The 18,243-nt window shown below is 39.7% G+C and overlaps 3 protein-coding genes across 3 annotated transcripts; 1 reads left to right on the top strand and 2 right to left on the bottom strand.

Annotated features, from left to right (window-relative positions):
* Nucleotides 1–1,695: 1,695 nt before the first annotated feature.
* On the bottom strand, nucleotides 1,696–3,591 carry LOC107737994 (serine-rich adhesin for platelets-like). Its single transcript, XM_016549651.1, has 4 exons — nucleotides 3,488–3,591; nucleotides 3,150–3,394; nucleotides 2,950–3,058; nucleotides 1,696–2,320 (listed from the first exon to the last, which is right to left on the bottom strand). The coding sequence occupies exons 1-4, from the start codon at nucleotides 3,544–3,546 to the stop codon at nucleotides 2,218–2,220; spliced, it is 516 nt and encodes a 171-aa protein (XP_016405137.1). The 5' UTR covers nucleotides 3,547–3,591; the 3' UTR covers nucleotides 1,696–2,217.
* A 2,603-nt stretch (nucleotides 3,592–6,194) lies between these two features.
* Nucleotides 6,195–12,772, bottom strand: LOC107738001 (endoplasmic reticulum resident protein 27-like). The gene is made up of 7 exons (XM_016549657.1): nucleotides 12,456–12,772; nucleotides 11,706–11,794; nucleotides 11,054–11,191; nucleotides 10,928–10,988; nucleotides 9,766–9,950; nucleotides 7,066–7,263; nucleotides 6,195–6,270 (listed from the first exon to the last, which is right to left on the bottom strand). The coding sequence occupies exons 1-7, from the start codon at nucleotides 12,649–12,651 to the stop codon at nucleotides 6,229–6,231; spliced, it is 909 nt and encodes a 302-aa protein (XP_016405143.1). The 5' UTR covers nucleotides 12,652–12,772; the 3' UTR covers nucleotides 6,195–6,228.
* A 2,629-nt stretch (nucleotides 12,773–15,401) lies between these two features.
* LOC107737993 (retinal cone rhodopsin-sensitive cGMP 3',5'-cyclic phosphodiesterase subunit gamma-like) lies at nucleotides 15,402–16,782 on the top strand. The gene is made up of 3 exons (XM_016549650.1): nucleotides 15,402–15,450; nucleotides 16,107–16,261; nucleotides 16,348–16,782. The coding sequence occupies exons 2-3, from the start codon at nucleotides 16,120–16,122 to the stop codon at nucleotides 16,422–16,424; spliced, it is 219 nt and encodes a 72-aa protein (XP_016405136.1). The 5' UTR covers nucleotides 15,402–15,450; nucleotides 16,107–16,119; the 3' UTR covers nucleotides 16,425–16,782.
* The last annotated feature ends 1,461 nt before the right edge of the window (nucleotides 16,783–18,243 follow it).

Genomic DNA, 18,243 nt, shown 5'->3' with positions numbered 1-18,243 from the left:
CTGCAGTGAATGGGTGCCGTCAGAATGAGAGTCCAAACAGCTGATAACAACATCACAATAATCCACAAGTAATCCACAGCACTCCAGTCCATCAGTTAACATCTGGAGAAGACAAAAGCTGAAACACATCCAGCATTAAGACGTTTTTAACTAAAATACATAGAGTTCATAATCCATAATAACTCTTCCTCCAGTGAAAAAGTGCATCTGCTGTTGTCTCTCACATCAAAATCCAGCCACATATGTGTTTAGAGCTGTTTAAACGCTGCTTGATCTGTGCAGATTTCTCTCCTGATTCACACCAGAACACTTTGTGCGCATCACGCGGATCGATATCAGAGCGAGCGTCAAATATCGTGTGAATAAGAAACGAGCGATTCATTTGATCATGTTGTGGCTACAAGTGTTACAGCTCCGACCGGAAACTAACAATGAAATGTAACTTTCTGCTTAATAGATTGTGTTTTATTAACGTCTACACCTACGCCAGCCCTTACAATAATGCAAACATAGTAATTATTGTTGTACAGTGTGACAAAAATGACGCTGTATTGATGTGCGCATGCAGTAGTTTTAGCTATATGCCTTCTAGCCTTACAACAAACATTCTGGGCCCTTATTCTCAAAACATCTTCAGGCTAAAAGTAGCTCATAACTCACCGATTTAGGAGAAAATCTTAAAAATAATGAGTGAGTCAGTTCTAAATTTAGGGCTCCTAAATGTTTTGCTCTAGGAGTATTTCACAAAGCGTTTTAGCGCTAAAACTAGCTCCTAAATCTGTGAAAGGTTAGGAGAAGTGAAGAGGAGTCCTGTCACTAACTATCCTCCCTGCTGAAGAAAAAAAACAATACAAACCATCACAGAAGTGCTAATGGTTTCCACTACAGATACCATTACAAACCATCCACTATTAACCTTTAAAACCATTAAATAATGGTTTTCTGTACTGTGTTTTGGGACATATTCCATGAGGATTTATTGGTTTTAACAAGCCACCAACAGAAGGCGACTGATTACCAGTAGAGACCCACAGGGACCATCACAGTTTCCATTAAAACCAATACATTAGTTATCTCAACTCCAGATTTTCCTTTGATTTGATCCTTGTTTTCATTAAGCAGTTGAGCAAGAAGTAACAGCTGTTCCTGCGTAAAGTTTTTACGTTTGCATGTCTTACTATCAGCCATGATTATTCTACTCTCTTAATTAAAAGGCTGTTTATACGCATATTCACTAATTGTTTACGAGACGCATACGGGCTGACAATTAGCTGAACATATACTTGTTTAATTAGTGACACTTTAAACAATTTTATTTATTTGAATGTGGCAACATAATATCGCGCTCTACAATATTTCCATGAATAAATCTCTGACAGAGACTATCAGCCAATCACTGTGTGCATAGCTAATAAGCTTGATGACATCATCCATAGCAACGAGGTTAGCCCCGCCCCCTTACTCTGAGCTTCTCTCTATTCTTTAGTACAAGTTTGTCTCAGCAGCTTTGTGAATAGGTTTGAAGAGAAAACTCTTAGCTAAAAACTTGTACTGCTATTTAGGAGAACTCTTAGTGGTAAGTTAAAATGTTTTGTGAACACGGGCCCTGTCCTTTAAACTTAATCATAACACAAGAAATAATTGATCAGACACTCTCGCTCTTATGTATTGTATCTTTATTATAGCATACTCTCTATACAAGTATTATGTGCACAATAAAATAAAACATTGACAAAAATGTCAACAGCTTCAGGTAACATGTCAATGCTGTGTTTTATTTACAGAACATGACTGGAAAACTAATTCTGCCTCCAGTCAGTGGGAAATAGCACCTTTGATTCATAAAACAAACAAAAAGAAACAATCTTCAACAATCTATTTAACGTGTCTAATTATATGTTTCATATCTATACACAAGCATAATATAGAGGAGTTAAACACATATCACTAACACTGAGGAATCTGAGTCTAACTGCACTAGTGTCTCAATCACTGGCATATGAACATGAAAAATCATTCTTCCAGTGAAAGGACAACAAAACCTGAAATCATCTACATTAAGTTGTCTGGCGTAAAAACACACTAAATGTCTTGGAAAAAATGAACAAAAATACAGGAAAGTATGTGTGAGTGTATCAATATATCAGTATGAAGACATTAGAAGTCAATGTAAAGAGAGTGTGTGTGTGTGTGTGTGTGTGTGTGTGTGTGTGTGTGTTAGTATGGGATTGGTCCATAATACGCTGTATAAGCCGCTATGATCCCGGCGGTTTCAGCCATGTGTTCACAGGCCAGATTCACTTCACACACCTCTTGCAAACTGAAGGACGGAGAGACAAAAACCAGCATGAGAATCACAACACACACGCTTCTTCATCAGTCAATTATCAGTGATCATATGACGTGATCAGACATTGATGAGCATCAGAGGAGCTACAGTCAAACCAAAATTTATTTAGAAACCTTCAACATTTCTCCCATTATCACAGTTTATTCGCTATAGTTTAGAAAATGGTTAAAGATGAGTTAAACTGAGTCAGAACAAACTCATCTTGATAATGTCAGATAACTTTGATAGAAAGGTATGGAATGAATTCTGTTGAATAGCTGTCAGCTGTTAAATTTAAGAACACAATTAGATAATAGCAATTTAGCTCAACCAATTACCAAGCAATGCTTCATTTAGTTCAGTCTGTGGTGTAAAAAGATCACATTAGCAATTAAAGAAAAACACGTAAGCTAAACATGATCAGGTCAAAGTGTCTGAATCATTTTTGGTCCCCAAATTTTTTTATCAGTTTTACTGGTAGTCCACTGTATGAAGAATTTCTGGGTATAATATGTCACAGTTTACTTTATTTATCCTCACTTACATACTTAGATGTGTGTGTCTGTGTGTGTGTGTGTGTATTAGATGTGTGTTTCTGTGTGTGTATGTGTGTGATTGACCTCTCCAGCTGCTGAGGGCTCAGGTTGGCTGCAGGAGCTCCAGCTCTCCGGTGTCGAAGCAGTGAAGCCGCCACGTCTCTCTTCAGCAGCACATGAGGGGCAGGAGTTCCTGGAGACAAACAAAAACTCTCTCAGTTCAGTAAATATAATCACAAACTCTTAACCTGTGGATGAAACACACGAGACGGGCTGTTCCTCACCTTCAGCGCTGACGGAGTTTGATTCAGACGAGGAGGACGCAGAATCTGAGGCGGAATCTGATGCGGAATCAGACGCGGAGTCGGATGCAGAGTCGGATGCGGAGTCGGACTCAGAGGAAGATGAAGATGAAGATGCTGAGGAAGATGAGGATGCTGAGGAAGAGTCGGAATCAGCCGGAGCTCCGGTGGGAGGAAGCACCACCTCGGCTGCAGGTTCATCTGCGGCGTCTGGCTCTGTGTACACTACACACACACACAGCACACTGATAAGAGCTCTCACACACACACACACACACACACTTCAGTCACAGTGATGTCATGATGAAGGTGCCTCCCCTCCCATAGATGCGCAGACAGACAGCAGAGCGCAGACGCTCAGGAGGCTCAGAGTCTTCATGGCTCTTCAGGTCTGGGTTTGTTCTTCAGTCAGTTGATGGTGATGCTGGTCTCGTGTCTGTCATCCGTCTGCTCAGCGGTGTGTTTATACTCTCACTGTCACCCACACACACTGCTGCTGGACTTTGTGATTGGTTTGGGAATCGAGTAACGGACTTGCCCCTTTCTGCATTCCAAAAACAACACACACACTCACACACACACACACACGCACACACACACACACACGCGCGCGCACACACACACACACACACACATATGCGTGTTCCAGCAACCGCAGGCTGGCATACGACGCACGCACCTAAACGTGGGAAACGGGGCCAAAACCACTAACAAACATGGCATGAACGGGCCGTCACAGAGTGACCCGTCGCTGTCGGAATTTAATGAAATACTCTCCATATCTGTGGGAAATGTAGGCGATGCTTCTAAATGTAAAACATATATTTTTCATCCAAACTCTGAGCAACGGTCATTCCAGGGTCCAAATGTTCCTGGACCGGGCCAGATGGACACTCTGGGAGTCAGGAAACTACTGTATGAGGAAAATTTCACGGGAAAAACCTGCGGATCCGTCTGTCAAGTCTGTTATATAAGAAGCGTTTCTGCAGATATTCGTCCAGCATCTGCCATAAAATGCATTTGCTTCTCTGTTCTGCCTAAATATATACATCAGCTTAGTAAAGAGAATGTGGGTCACTTTACATTCAGACACAGACAGACAGACAGAGAGACAGACAGACAGACAGACAGAGGGACAGACAGAGAGACAGACAGACAAAAAAACTGAGAGAGAGAGAGAGAGACAGAAAAACAGACAGACAGAGAGATAGACAGACAGACAAGACAGAGGGACAGACAGACAGACAGACAGACAAACAGAGGGACAGACAGACAGACAGACAGACAGACAGACAGACAGACAAACAGCAGACAGACAGAGGGACAGACAGACAGACAGACAGACAAACAGAGGGACAGACAGACAAACAGCAGACAGACAAACAGACAAACAGAGGGACAGACAGACAGACAGACAGACAGAAAGACAGACAGACAAACAGAGGGACAGACAGACAGACAGAGGGACAGACAGATAGACAAAGAGACGGACAGACAGAGAGACAGACAGATAGACAAAGAGACAGACAGAGAGACGGACAGATAGACAAAGAGACGGACAGACAGACAGACAGACAGACAGAGAGATGGACAGATAGACAGAGACGGACAGACAGACAGAGCGACAGAGAGATGGACAGACAGACAGCGAGATGGACAGATAGACAGAGACGGACAGACAGAGAGACAGACAGAGAGACAGACAGAGAGACAGACAGAGAGACAGACAGAGAGACAGACAGAGAGACAGACAGAGAGACAGACAGAGAGACAGACAGAGAGACAGACAGAGAGACAGACAGAGAGACAGACAGAGAGACAGACAGAGAGACAGACAGAGAGACAGACAGAGAGACAGACAGAGAGACAGACAGAGAGACAGACAGAGAGACAGACAGCAGACAGACAGAGGGACAGACAGAGACAGACAAACAGAGGGACAGACAGAGAGACAGACAGACAGACAGACAGACAAAAAGACAGAGAGAGAGACAGAGCAATAAGTCTCGTTTGAAGCTATTGTGAACAGTGCAGATGACTCACTATTGCTATTTGCTATGTTGCTTAGAAATGGATGGAGGACGAATGATTGTTTGATTTTGCTTTTAAACAATTGTTCAATAATCAAGAAATTCAATTTAGACACATTATTAGACACAATACTTTAGACGCAATATTGTTTGTTACTGTGTTTTTGCTCCACCAATGAAAATAGTTTCAAATGAAGCCACAGAAGAACCACTGCAACACAAAAGCTGTGTTTCATTCCTCAATAAATCAGCGTTTTTGAATAATTGAATGAATGATTCAACAATTCACTCATTTGTTTTGTTCCACAGTGAAGTAGTGTTTCTTTAAAGGGATAGTTCACCTAAAAATGAAAATGATGTCATCATTTACTCATCCTTGTGTTGTTCCAAACCTGTATGAATGTTTTTTTTCTGTTAAACACAAAAGAAAATATTTTGAAAAATGTGGGTAACCAAAAAGTTGACGGTAGCCATTGACATCCATAGTAACCCACTGTTTGGTAACCTATATTTTACTTTTATGCTTAACAGAAGAAAGAAGCTTGTTCAGGTTTGGAATGACATAAGGGTAAATAAATAATGACAGAATTTTTATTTTTGGATGAACTATGTCTTTAAGAAATTAGTTTAATAAAAGTATCAGTCAGTCACTTACGTCATTCCTGAATTATGTTTTCGAACCAGTAGGTTGAATGAATGATTCAGTGGCTCATTTGTTTTGTTCCTGAATGAGTCAGTGTTTTTTGAATGAATCAGTTGAATGAATGATTCAGTGATTCACAGTTATTTACAGTTTTTTACGATTGCTTAAGCACAATTTTGAAAACAGGGCCCGGTTTGTCAAAACACTACACACAATTAACACAACCCTACACCAAAGTAGCACAACACTTCAGATCATTTGCAACACACACACACACACACACACACACACACAGACACACACACACACACGCAGGTCCTACATGATGAACTCAAAAACAGGATCCACTGTATTTTGTTTAATACTTTTAATGAGGAAGAGGATGGTGTTATAGTTCAGTCTTGTCTTTGGGTGTCTCCTCTTTCTGCTTCTGTTGGAAAGAAAATAAACTCAGACTGTCAGTATGTGGATGTGTTAAGCATGTTTCTTCATCTGCTTACACACAAAATCTTCACTCGTCACACAATCTCTGAAAGCTGACACTCAAACAGCAGAAACACACACCAAATCTGCAAAACCATACACTAATTCTCAGCCTTTGACTCAGTTTTCATTTTCATAAAACACTTTTTGCAAAACACAACACACAGTTCTCTATCTAACACACACAAACATCTCTCTTGATTTCACTTTCAAACACAACTAATCAAAACGCCACATTAATTCATCACTAACTCCTCACATGTGCTTCACTGAACACCAACCAATCAATAAATAAATCTTTGGTTCTGTGTAATACTGTATTCACAACCACAGATGCTTACAGTAAAAATAGTTTGCTTTCAATCTTGCGTTCGTGTTTTCTGTGAATTTTTCCGCATCTCTGCAGATTACTTTCAGTCTTGTACAGAAATGTTCACAGGAGCTCATGAAAGAAGAGCTTTAGGTTTTGAATAACTGTGTGTATGATATATCCAAAAATATAATATTACGGCAAAGGTGTTTGCAACATAAAACAAATGTTTGCTTTTGAGATGTGTTTGTGATATTTTAAATGCAGTGCTTCGTTTTGCAAGAGATGCGAGACATTTGGCATTTTGTGTGCAATTCTTGGATTTGTGTGTCCAGTTTTGAAAAAAAGAGGCAAAGTTTTGAAAATGTGTGTGTGAGCCGTTGAAAACAACGGTAATAAGATCCAGCACCGCTGACCTCACGCTGACCTCACCTGCAGTTCTCCATCCAGGAAGGAGTCACAGAAGTCCTGCACGCGCTCAGTAGTGATTTCTCCCGGCGCCAGGAGCCACTTCTTGTCCGAGACACCATCGTAAAGGCCGATCCGCGGCAGATCACCAGACTTCAGGCCGAAGTATTCCAGCACGCGAGCGTTCGACTTCTCTTGTCCGTTTACCAGCACAAACAACATCTGCATTTCACAAAACACATTCACAAGTCATTTTGTGGAATAGTCTTTTAATGTTTAGTTAAATAGTGCTGTTCATCACAATCCCTGCTGTAAAAAACAATAGAAATGATGATCAGAGAAGTCCTAATGGCTTCCACTAAAAATACCATTACAAACATTACAAACCATCAACGGTTAACCATTCATTTCCAGTAGCAGTGTTGCCAGGTTTGCCTAGATTTTGATTGCAAACGGTTCGCTGTAGGTTAATCTTTCCTGCGGTTTAAAGGTTTGACATATAGCAGAAACTGTAATGCGAATATCGAAATATTTTACATTCCATCAATGATAAAACTGTGTGAGATTTTGAGTATTGTGAGGGACTCCTTTATGAAAACAGACTGTTTATGACTAAAACTAGTGATTTTATTGTTGAAATGGTGTAATACACATAACAGTGACTTGTTACACAACACCTGGCAACCCTGTCCTGTACTGTGTTTTGGGACATATTTCATGAGGATTTATTGGCTTACACACAAAATCTTTACTTGTCACACAATTTCTGAAAGCTGACACTCAAACAGCTGAACCTCACACCAAATCTGCAAAACCATACGCTAATTCTCGGCCTTTGACTCAGTTTTCATTTTCATAAAACACTTTTTGCAAAACACAACACACAGTTCTCTATCTAACACACGAAAACATCTGTCTTGATTTCACTTTCAAACACAACTAATCAAAACGCCACATTAATTCATCACTAACTCCTCACATGTGCTTCACTGAACACCAACCAATCAATAAATAAATCTTTGGTTCTGTGTAATACTGTATTCACAACCACAGATGCTTACAGTAAAAATAGTTTGCTTTCAATCTTGCGTTCGTGTTTTCTGTGAATTTTTCCGCATCTCTGCAGATTACTTTCAATCTTGTACAGAAATGTTCACAGGAGCTCATGAAAGAAGAGCTTTAGGTTTTGAATAACTGTGTGTATGATATATCCAAAAATATAATATTACGGCAAAGGTGTTTGCAACATAAAACAAATGTTTGCTTTTGAGATGTGTTTGTGATATTTTAAATGCAGTGCTTCGTTTTGCAAGAGATGCGAGACATTTGGCATTTTGTGTGCAATTCTTGGATTTGTGTGTCCAGTTTTGAAAAAAAGAGGCAAAGTTTTGAAAATGTGTGTGTGAGCCGTTGAAAACAACGGTAATAAGATCCAGCACCGCTGACCTCACGCTGACCTCACCTGCAGTTCTCCATCCAGGAAGGAGTCACAGAAGTCCTGCACGCGCTCAGTAGTGATTTCTCCCGGCGCCAGGAGCCACTTCTTGTCCGAGACACCATCGTAAAGGCCGATCCGCGGCAGATCACCAGACTTCAGGCCGAAGTATTCCAGCACGCGGGCGTTCGACTTCTCTCTTCCGTGTACCAGCACAAACAACATCTGCATTTCACAAAACACATTCACAAGTCATTTTGTGGAATAGTCTTTTAATGTTTAGTTAAATAGTGCTGTTCATCACAATCCCTGCTGTAAAAAACAATAGAAATGATGATCAGAGAAGTCCTAATGGCTTCCACTAAAAATACCATTACAAACATTACAAACCATCAACGGTTAACCATTCATTTCCAGTAGCAGTGTTGCCAGGTTTGCCTAGATTTTGATTGCAAACGGTTCGCTGTAGGTTAATCTTTCCTGCGGTTTAAAGGTTTGACATATAGCAGAAACTGTAATGCGAATATCGAAATATTTTACATTCCATCAATGATAAAACTGTGTGAGATTTTGAGTATTGTGAGGGACTCCTTTATGAAAACAGACTGTTTATGACTAAAACTAGTGATTTTATTGTTGAAATGGTGTAATACACATAACAGTGACTTGTTACACAACACCTGGCAACCCTGTCCTGTACTGTGTTTTGGGACATATTTCATGAGGATTTATTGGTTTTAACAAGCCACCAATAGAAGGCGACTGATTACCAGTAGAGACCCACAGGCACCATCACAGTATCCATTAAAACCTATACAATTCCCATTATAACCATCACAAATTCTATGAGGGTTTATATATATATATATATATATTTGCTCATTTTATTTTTTAGAGTTTTAGTTTATAGCAGTTTTATTAGTTAGATTTTGTGTAAATGTATCTGTGCAGGTTCAGATAACATTAATCTGACTGTAACTCCAGTTACTTCACCTGATAATTGTCTTAAAATGTACTGTATGTGAACACTCAATCACTTTAAATTAAAAATATTGCCCAAATCAGTCAAAACCTTTAGCAGTCTCATACAGTCTGGAATATTTCTGTAAGTTCTGGAAGGATCTGGCATGTGTGGGAATATCAGGGTCAGTGGGGCGCAGCGCTTGTGTAATCAGGACAAAAGCTCTTAATCACATTAAAGAATGAAACGGTGAGACTTCACCCCATCATCCTCTTAATTAACACTTTCTCGTCAGGTAAAGGAGGTAAAATGGACTCGTGTTTAATACCTTGCCGGCGTATTTTGGCGCGAGATCTCTGAAGATCTGCTGCAGCGGCTCCGAGTGAGTGTGTCCTCTATCAGCCATCAGCAGCAGGTGCGTCTTCACCACAGACTGGAACAGACCCACTGCAGTCTGACACACACACACACACACACACACACACACACACACGCTGTTCATCACAATCCCTGCTGTAAAAAACAATAGAAATGATGATCAGAGAAGTCCTAATGGCTTCCACTAAAAATACCATTACAAACATTACAAACCATCAACGGTTAACCATTCATTTCCAGTAGCAGTGTTGCCAGGTTTGCCTAGATTTTGATTGCAAACGGTTCGCTGTAGGTTAATCTTTCCTGCGGTTTAAAGGTTTGACATATAGCAGAAACTGTAATGCGAATATCGAAATATTTTACATTCCATCAATGATAAAACTGTGTGAGATTTTGAGTATTGTGAGGGACTCCTTTATGAAAACAGACTGTTTATGACTAAAACTAGTGATTTTATTGTTGAAATGGTGTAATACACATAACAGTGACTTGTTACACAACACCTGGCAACCCTGTCCTGTACTGTGTTTTGGGACATATTTCATGAGGATTTATTGGTTTTAACAAGCCACCAATAGAAGGCGACTGATTACCAGTAGAGACCCACAGGCACCATCACAGTATCCATTAAAACCTATACAATTCCCATTATAACCATCACAAATTCTATGAGGGTTTATATATATATATATATATATTTGCTCATTTTATTTTTTAGAGTTTTAGTTTATAGCAGTTTTATTAGTTAGATTTTGTGTAAATGTATCTGTGCAGGTTCAGATAACATTAATCTGACTGTAACTCCAGTTACTTCACCTGATAATTGTCTTAAAATGTACTGTATGTGAACACTCAATCACTTTAAATTAAAAATATTGCCCAAATCAGTCAAAACCTTTAGCAGTCTCATACAGTCTGGAATATTTCTGTAAGTTCTGGAAGGATCTGGCATGTGTGGGAATATCAGGGTCAGTGGGGCGCAGCGCTTGTGTAATCAGGACAAAAGCTCTTAATCACATTAAAGAATGAAACGGTGAGACTTCACCCCATCATCCTCTTAATTAACACTTTCTCGTCAGGTAAAGGAGGTAAAATGGACTCGTGTTTAATACCTTGCCGGCGTATTTTGGCGCGAGATCTCTGAAGATCTGCTGCAGCGATTACGATGGTGTTCTGTATTCAGCACATGTATCTCAGACTCGTATCTCACGTGTTCCATGAGGTTGCAGGTGTTTTACCTTCCTGAAGATGGAGATGGTGTCGGAGGCGATGCCATATTTGGCCCAAACTTCCTTTTCACTGCACAGAGCAGCAGGAAGTGTCTCCATCTGTTTAACAGCAGCCAGAAACTCTTTATATCCATGAGCAGCTTCAGTCTGAGGGAAAGACAGCAGACCTTCATCACAGACATGAACACTGTTCACACATGAGCATCAGTCCACTGGAGGATCGTTCTGAGAACTGCGCCCACGTCTGTTTATGGAGCGCTGAAGGTGCCAATCCCACAATCCCAGAGACGCCCTAAACTTCCTGCTCCATTCCTCCTCCACATCTAGAGTTGGGCCAGAGGACACGGCATTCTGGGACATTTCCTGACACCAGCGGAGACTCTCTCTCTCTCTCACACACACTCGCCCTACACCAACCCTACCCCTAAACCTACCCCTCACAGGAAACTTTGTGCATTTTTACTTTCTCAAAAAAACTCATTCTGTATGATTTATGAGCTTGTTTCCTCATGGGGACCTCAAAAATGTCCCCACAAGGTCAAAATTTACTAGTATTACTATCCTTGTGGGGACATATGGTCCCCATAACGTGATAAATACCAGGTACACACACACACACACACACACACACACTCTCACTCACACACACACACACACACACCTCAAAGAAGCCGATTACAGCTACTTCTACCGAGTCGATGAAGGCTTGGGCCTCAGGAACATCCTTCAGTCTGAGGATGGATCCGTTCTCTGCAGATCAACACAAGTACATCAGCCTGACGGTGATGTATGAATCCAAAACATCTCATGAGGTCACACACTGCAAAAAATGATTTTCTTACTTACTATTTTTGTCTTGTTTTCTGTGTAAATATAAGAATTCTTGAATCAACACAAATTTACTTTACAAGTAAAATGACTTAAGATATTATGTCTTATTTTCTGAAAAAATGATCAAAATTATGTTAGTTTTTGCTTAAAACAAGCAAAAAAATCTGCCAATGGGGCAAGAAAAGAATCTTGTTTAGCCTGTAAATTAAGATTATTTTTCTTATCCCATTGGCAGATATTTTTGCTTGTTTTACAAAATTTAAAACAAGACTCAATATCTCAAGTCAGTTTACTTGTCAAGTAAATGCATCTTGATTCAGGAATGTTTATACTTGAAAGCAAGACAAAAATGCTAAGAAAGAAAGTAATTTTTTTGCAGAGCAGTAAACGTGGCAGACTGTGAACTAAGCAGATCTGATATAGAGTCAGACAGTTATATGAATCACTCAAACCAATAACCTCTGCAACAGCCATGAGCAAAGATGCTCATTATTTCTTTAGTCAACTAACAAACCAAACATATTTCTGTTAGACTACAGAGAATAATTCTGGCATTTAATGATGTTTAAAGTCACCTTACCTTTATGGTCTGCGGTCACACACACAGCCAACAAAGAGAACACAATGAGAAACATCATGCCGACTCTACTAAACATGGACAGACGGTGAGAAGCGACGCAGAAGGCCAGGGGTTGTGTTCTTGTACGCCGAGGGTGTGTGAATCGGACAGGTGTGCTGCACACGCCGTGAGATGACGTGTCACTCAACACACACATGTTGGTTTTGTTCCCGAAAGAAACTCATTTTGAACATGAACCTCGTTGCAGAATCACACTCAACGAGAATCAGGAAAGCAGAAGATCTCTGCTTCGTTTCTCATGTTTAGAAATATTTGTACTCAGATCATGAAGTGCTTCTGTGCATCAGTAACTCGGAGTTCATTGAAAACATGGACATGTTTAATGTAGTGCATCAACTTATCAAGGAATAATATGTGCAAATATGCTCAAAAAACTGCCATGTTGCTCCAAAACAGATATAAATACATGAAACAGGCTATGAACTCTAACAGGCAGAGTGTGTTTTGTTCAATCTATCATCTGAACGTGTGTAACTTTCTACAGCTGATTCAGGTGATATCACTTCTGTCGTCTATCGTTCATTAACATGATAAAGATGAGGAATTATGCTTCTTATCTTCACATAACTTCTGCCGTCAGCTCAGTAAGGCTGTGTACCGATGCGTTAGCACACAGTTAAACCGGTTCACGTCAGGATAGATTAAGAGTCTCTTCTCACTGCAGGATTTAAAATAGAGCTAATGCTCAGCTCAGAGATCAAAGCAACTGTTTTCATAGAGTTATGCAACATTTAACCCAGAGGAAAGGTCAGAGGTTACAACAACATCTTCACCTTTGGTTTCTGAATGAAATCAAACTGGGAAAGCACATCAACATGGTGGGTTTATGATAATGGCAGTGATGTCCATTTCTATATTTGTCACAAAGATCCAAGCTCAGAAGATAAAATTCCGATGCAGAATTATCATGAGATTCATTGTAGGAAATTGGACATGAACAGGCTCTCAGGTCATATTTACTATCGGGAAACTAATTTTGATTTCTAACGAGTTGGACATGCCATAAATTAAAAACATGGCAAATAAGAGAACTATCACTGTTTGTTTTCCATACAACTTGTACATTGCGCAAAAACAGTGTTTATTTTGACTGAACCTTCAGAATCTGGATGGTCGACGAATGGGACGCAACATTTATTCAAAATTGACCAAATATCTTCAATACATTTTGGCTTTAATGAGATTTCACCAAGAAATGGGCAAGAACGAAGCTGCAATCCTCTGTGAACAAAGCATTTGAACACAGCAAACTCATAATTCTGACTTCAGAAGTGGGATGTGAATTCCTGACTGCATGTGAAAGCAGCATAAGACAAACTCTCATTTAGCATATAAATCTGTTCTGCATATAGATCCTATTGAAACATGTTGCAGAGACAGATGTAGATGTGTTTGAATACGTCACTGCTAAAACAAGACAGCACCAAATAAACACACACACACACACGCCCTCACACAGACACTCACACACACACACACACGCACACACACACCTCACTCTCACACACACACACTCACTCACCCTCACACACACACTCACTCACACAGACACTCACACACACACACTCACTCACACAGACACTCACATCTCTCTCTCTCTCTCTCTCTCTCACACACATACACACACACACACACACACCCCTCACTCTCACACACACACTCACTCACCCTCACACACACACTCACTCACACAGACACTCACACACACACACTCACTCACACAGACACTCACACACACACACTCACTCACACAGACACTCTCACACACACACACACACACACACACATACGCACACACACACTCACACACCTCACTCTCACACACACACTCACTCACCCTCACACACACACTCACTCACACAGACACTCACACACACACACTCACTCACACAGACACTCTCACACACACTCACACACCTCACTCACACACACACACACACACACAGACACTCACGAACACACACACACACGAGAACATTCCAGGATATGTTAATGAGCAGACCAGTCAGGATTGTGGATTAGAGCTGATTACTCTTTAATTAGTCAGGTTCAGCTATAACCGTATGTGTGGGATCAGGTGTGTGTTTCTCAGAATATCAGCTGCGGGGTTTTTAAGGTGCTCAAATCTAAAAACAGATGCGAACAGTGAATCATCTTCACACTGAGTTATCTCATAATTAGATTTTGAGACTTTAGCCTGTATTTCACAGAGAGGGTCACATTTGTTAAGCAACGAATGGTAATCATATAAACATATAGTTGGATAAACACGAAATGCAAAGAAAACATCATTCTGATTTATTTTTAGATTTAGAATAAATTCATTTACAGTTCATTTATAATTATTTGGTAAAGAATTTAGGTTAGACTTTATTTTAAGGTGTCCTTGTTACAGTGTAATTATACATTTAAGTACTGAGTAATATTAATGAACTACATGTACTTACTATATGGTTAGGATTAGGGTTTGGTTTAGGGTTAATTGCATGCATAATTTATTGTTATTGTTAATTATTGTTTATTACAAGAGTAAGTTTATGAAAGGTGTAACGAGGACACCATATAATAAAGTGTTACCAGAATTTAATATCAAAAATAAAAAGATCACGCTGAGAATATAAAAGTACATATTAACCTAAATGAAATTACAGCCTGTATGTGGTATTTGAACACACATCCATCATATTTCAGCACAGCGTGTGTGTTCATGTGTAACACATCGTAATGACATAAACGTAGACGTGTTCATAAACTATGACTCTTTCCACACGCGTGTCCTCACCGACACACAAAGCCTGAAGAGCTTAAAATACTCTCCAGATCCCTGGATCTGTTTCTGTGGGAGATTAGAGGAGCGCTATAAAAGCGTCCGGCAGACACACTGGACACGAGCTGACCCGAGACACAGAAGAAGAACCAGAAACTCCAGCACACGGTAAGAGATTGACCGCACCGGAGACACACCTGCACAAAACACAGTCAGGTAACACAGGCCTATACAGTATTCTCATTAGTTACTACACAACACACGATCTACTGAGAGAAGGAAACTCTGAGCAGAGAGAAGAGGAGAAAAACACAAGACAGACAGACAGACGTTCAGTGGACTGATAAAGAGCAGACAGATCTAGTGATGCAGATCAAAATCACATGCATTTAAACATGAAATAAACACACTCTCTACAATTACAGCCTCAAACCGAGAATCAGACGGACTTACTGGCATTTCTTCAGACGAAGCTGAACTGGACAGTAGATGTTCTTCACATTTAGGCAAAAACTGACTAAAAACAGCAGCTCTGACACATTTTTCTGCCAGATTGCAGAATGTGTAATGTGATCGCTGGGCATCTGCTCGACGAGATTATGTAAAGAGCTTATTATTCACACTGTCTGTATATATATATATATATATCACGAGGCAAATAGATGTTGGTAAATAAACATACTCATTGTGCAACCAGCAGATTAGGATTAACAAAATCCCAAAATGAGAAGTTTAACAGCCTGAGGAGATCAGATGAGGGAACGATTAAAGATCTGTAACACAGATTCAACACAAAAGAAAAAAAACGTTGTGTTTATGTTTTAGTAAGTGGCAGGAATGGACGCCCCAGCACCTGTTGAGAAGAGAGGACCCCCAAGGTTCAAGCAGAGGACCGCTCGCACTTTCAAGAGCAAGGCTCCCAAACCCGGACAGAAAGGCTTCGGAGACGACATCCCTGGAATGGAGGGTCTCGGCACAGGTACACGACAGGCCACCAGAGTTTCTGGTCAGTTCAGTGTATTTATTTAATGAACCTGACAAGTTTCTTTCTCTGGTTTCTAACAGACATCACTGTGATCTGCCCCTGGGAAGCGTTCGGCGACATGGAGCTTAGCGATCTGGCCAAATTTGGGATTGTGTAGCACCTCATGCATCCTCCTGAGATCATCGATCAGCCAGCATTACCGAGTATCACTAGTTTCTAGAATCATCCGTTCACACCAGACTGAACCAGCAGCAGATGCTCTCAGCCCAACACACAGAAGATGGGATGTTATTAATTAATAAATGAGGGAATAAGGACTCTCTCAGCCGCAGACCTGGAGGAATCGACCTCAGAGCCACAACATCACTGTCTCTAATGTTGTAGCAAAATACAGAACTGTGTACAAATCAACTTTATTTTTTTTAACTGTAAATATGATTGCGTTTGTGTCTGAATCCATTCATCACGGTTGATTAAAAACCACTGATTTGGTAGTAGAACACAAAAATAAAATGTTATTTTCCCATGAATCTGTGTGATGAGGATTTTCTCTTTTAAAACGTTTAAATTGAGTCTATTATAAAATGACTTCATCCAAAGTTTTCACTTCATACACTCCCAGGAACGTCTGTAAATAATCCTCCAACCATGAAAAGGGTTTTCATAGATATCCACTAATTCGAAAATACAGTCTAGGAATATCAAGGCAAAAATTCCAATAAGAACATTTTTAAATGGTTTAACTACTACGTTACCAGAACATTAACCATGGTTTTATTGTAGAAAAAGTAGCCACACTATGTTTTTTTTGGCGCAATGATTACCATTTGTACAACCACAGTTTTAGCTACTACAAAAACCATGGTTAAACTATAGTTAGTGTAGCAAAACCGTGGTTACCATGGTTTAACTCTAGTAATGGGTTTTATTTGTAGTAAAACCATGGTTAATTTTAGTGCTGGATTCTTTTCAGAATGGTTGTTGTTAAATAATATAACGTTATCTGCCGGAGCTCATATGAAAGTTTTCTAAAATTGTAGCCTACAGTTTTATTATTTTTCTCACTACATGTCACGAACTATTGGTAAAGCAGCATTATCGCGCCACTTTTTCACTTATTCTTTAAGCTCAGTGCACGTATTTAAAGAGATAGTTCACCCAAAAATTAAATTCTGTCATTAATTACTCGCCCTCATGTCGTTCTAAACCTGTAAGACCTCCGTTCATCTTCGGAACACAAATTAAGATATTTTTGATGAATTCCAAGAGCTCTCTGGCCCTCCATAGACAGCAAGAACAGAATTAAAATTTTGGGGTGAACTATGCCTTTAACGTAAAGCCCGACCTCCGGAATTTGCGCATGCGCGGAAACCGCTTGTCAGAACACTCGCGCGAATTTTTGAGGTGAGAAACTTTTACTTCACATTTATTTTAAATGAAAATTCAATAAAACAACACGAGCGTAATGATGTGGAAATTAGGATGTTAAATAATATACCGAAGGTAATAAACCATTAGCTTAGTTTGCATAAATGTAGAAACGTGAAATTGTAAATAATCGCATAATGCTCATGGTTAAATCTTAATATTAAAGATCTCACTGCTGTCACTTCCATTCATATAAGATCCCTTTACATCGAGATGAGCATCTCAGAAAGACCACAAATTAGGTAGAAGAAATCTTTCACAATATTCACCTAAAATTATTTGATAACTTCTCCTTTACGTCCATCTACAATATTAATGCACAATCGACTGAAATCAACGACCCTTCCAGTGAGTGTTTTAAAAAAACAGTTTATATGGACATTCAGATACAAATTACATCACAAATGGAATCAGAATATGTAGAGAGAGAAAGAGTTGAACTCAAAAACACGGTTACACTGTAAACCAAAGGAGAGTATGTGGAACAGGTATCATATTCATAAGGTGCGAGAATGGAGAATAAAAGAGACGCCAGCTTTAATCCTTTA

Source organism: Sinocyclocheilus rhinocerous, unplaced genomic scaffold, assembly GCF_001515625.1.
Source record: "Sinocyclocheilus rhinocerous isolate Xijiao unplaced genomic scaffold, SAMN03320098_v1.1 scaffold2780, whole genome shotgun sequence".
Taxonomy (NCBI): Eukaryota; Metazoa; Chordata; class Actinopteri; order Cypriniformes; family Cyprinidae; genus Sinocyclocheilus; species Sinocyclocheilus rhinocerous.
Note: the sequence above shows the minus strand (reverse complement) of the source record. Positions and strands in the feature narration are given on the sequence as shown.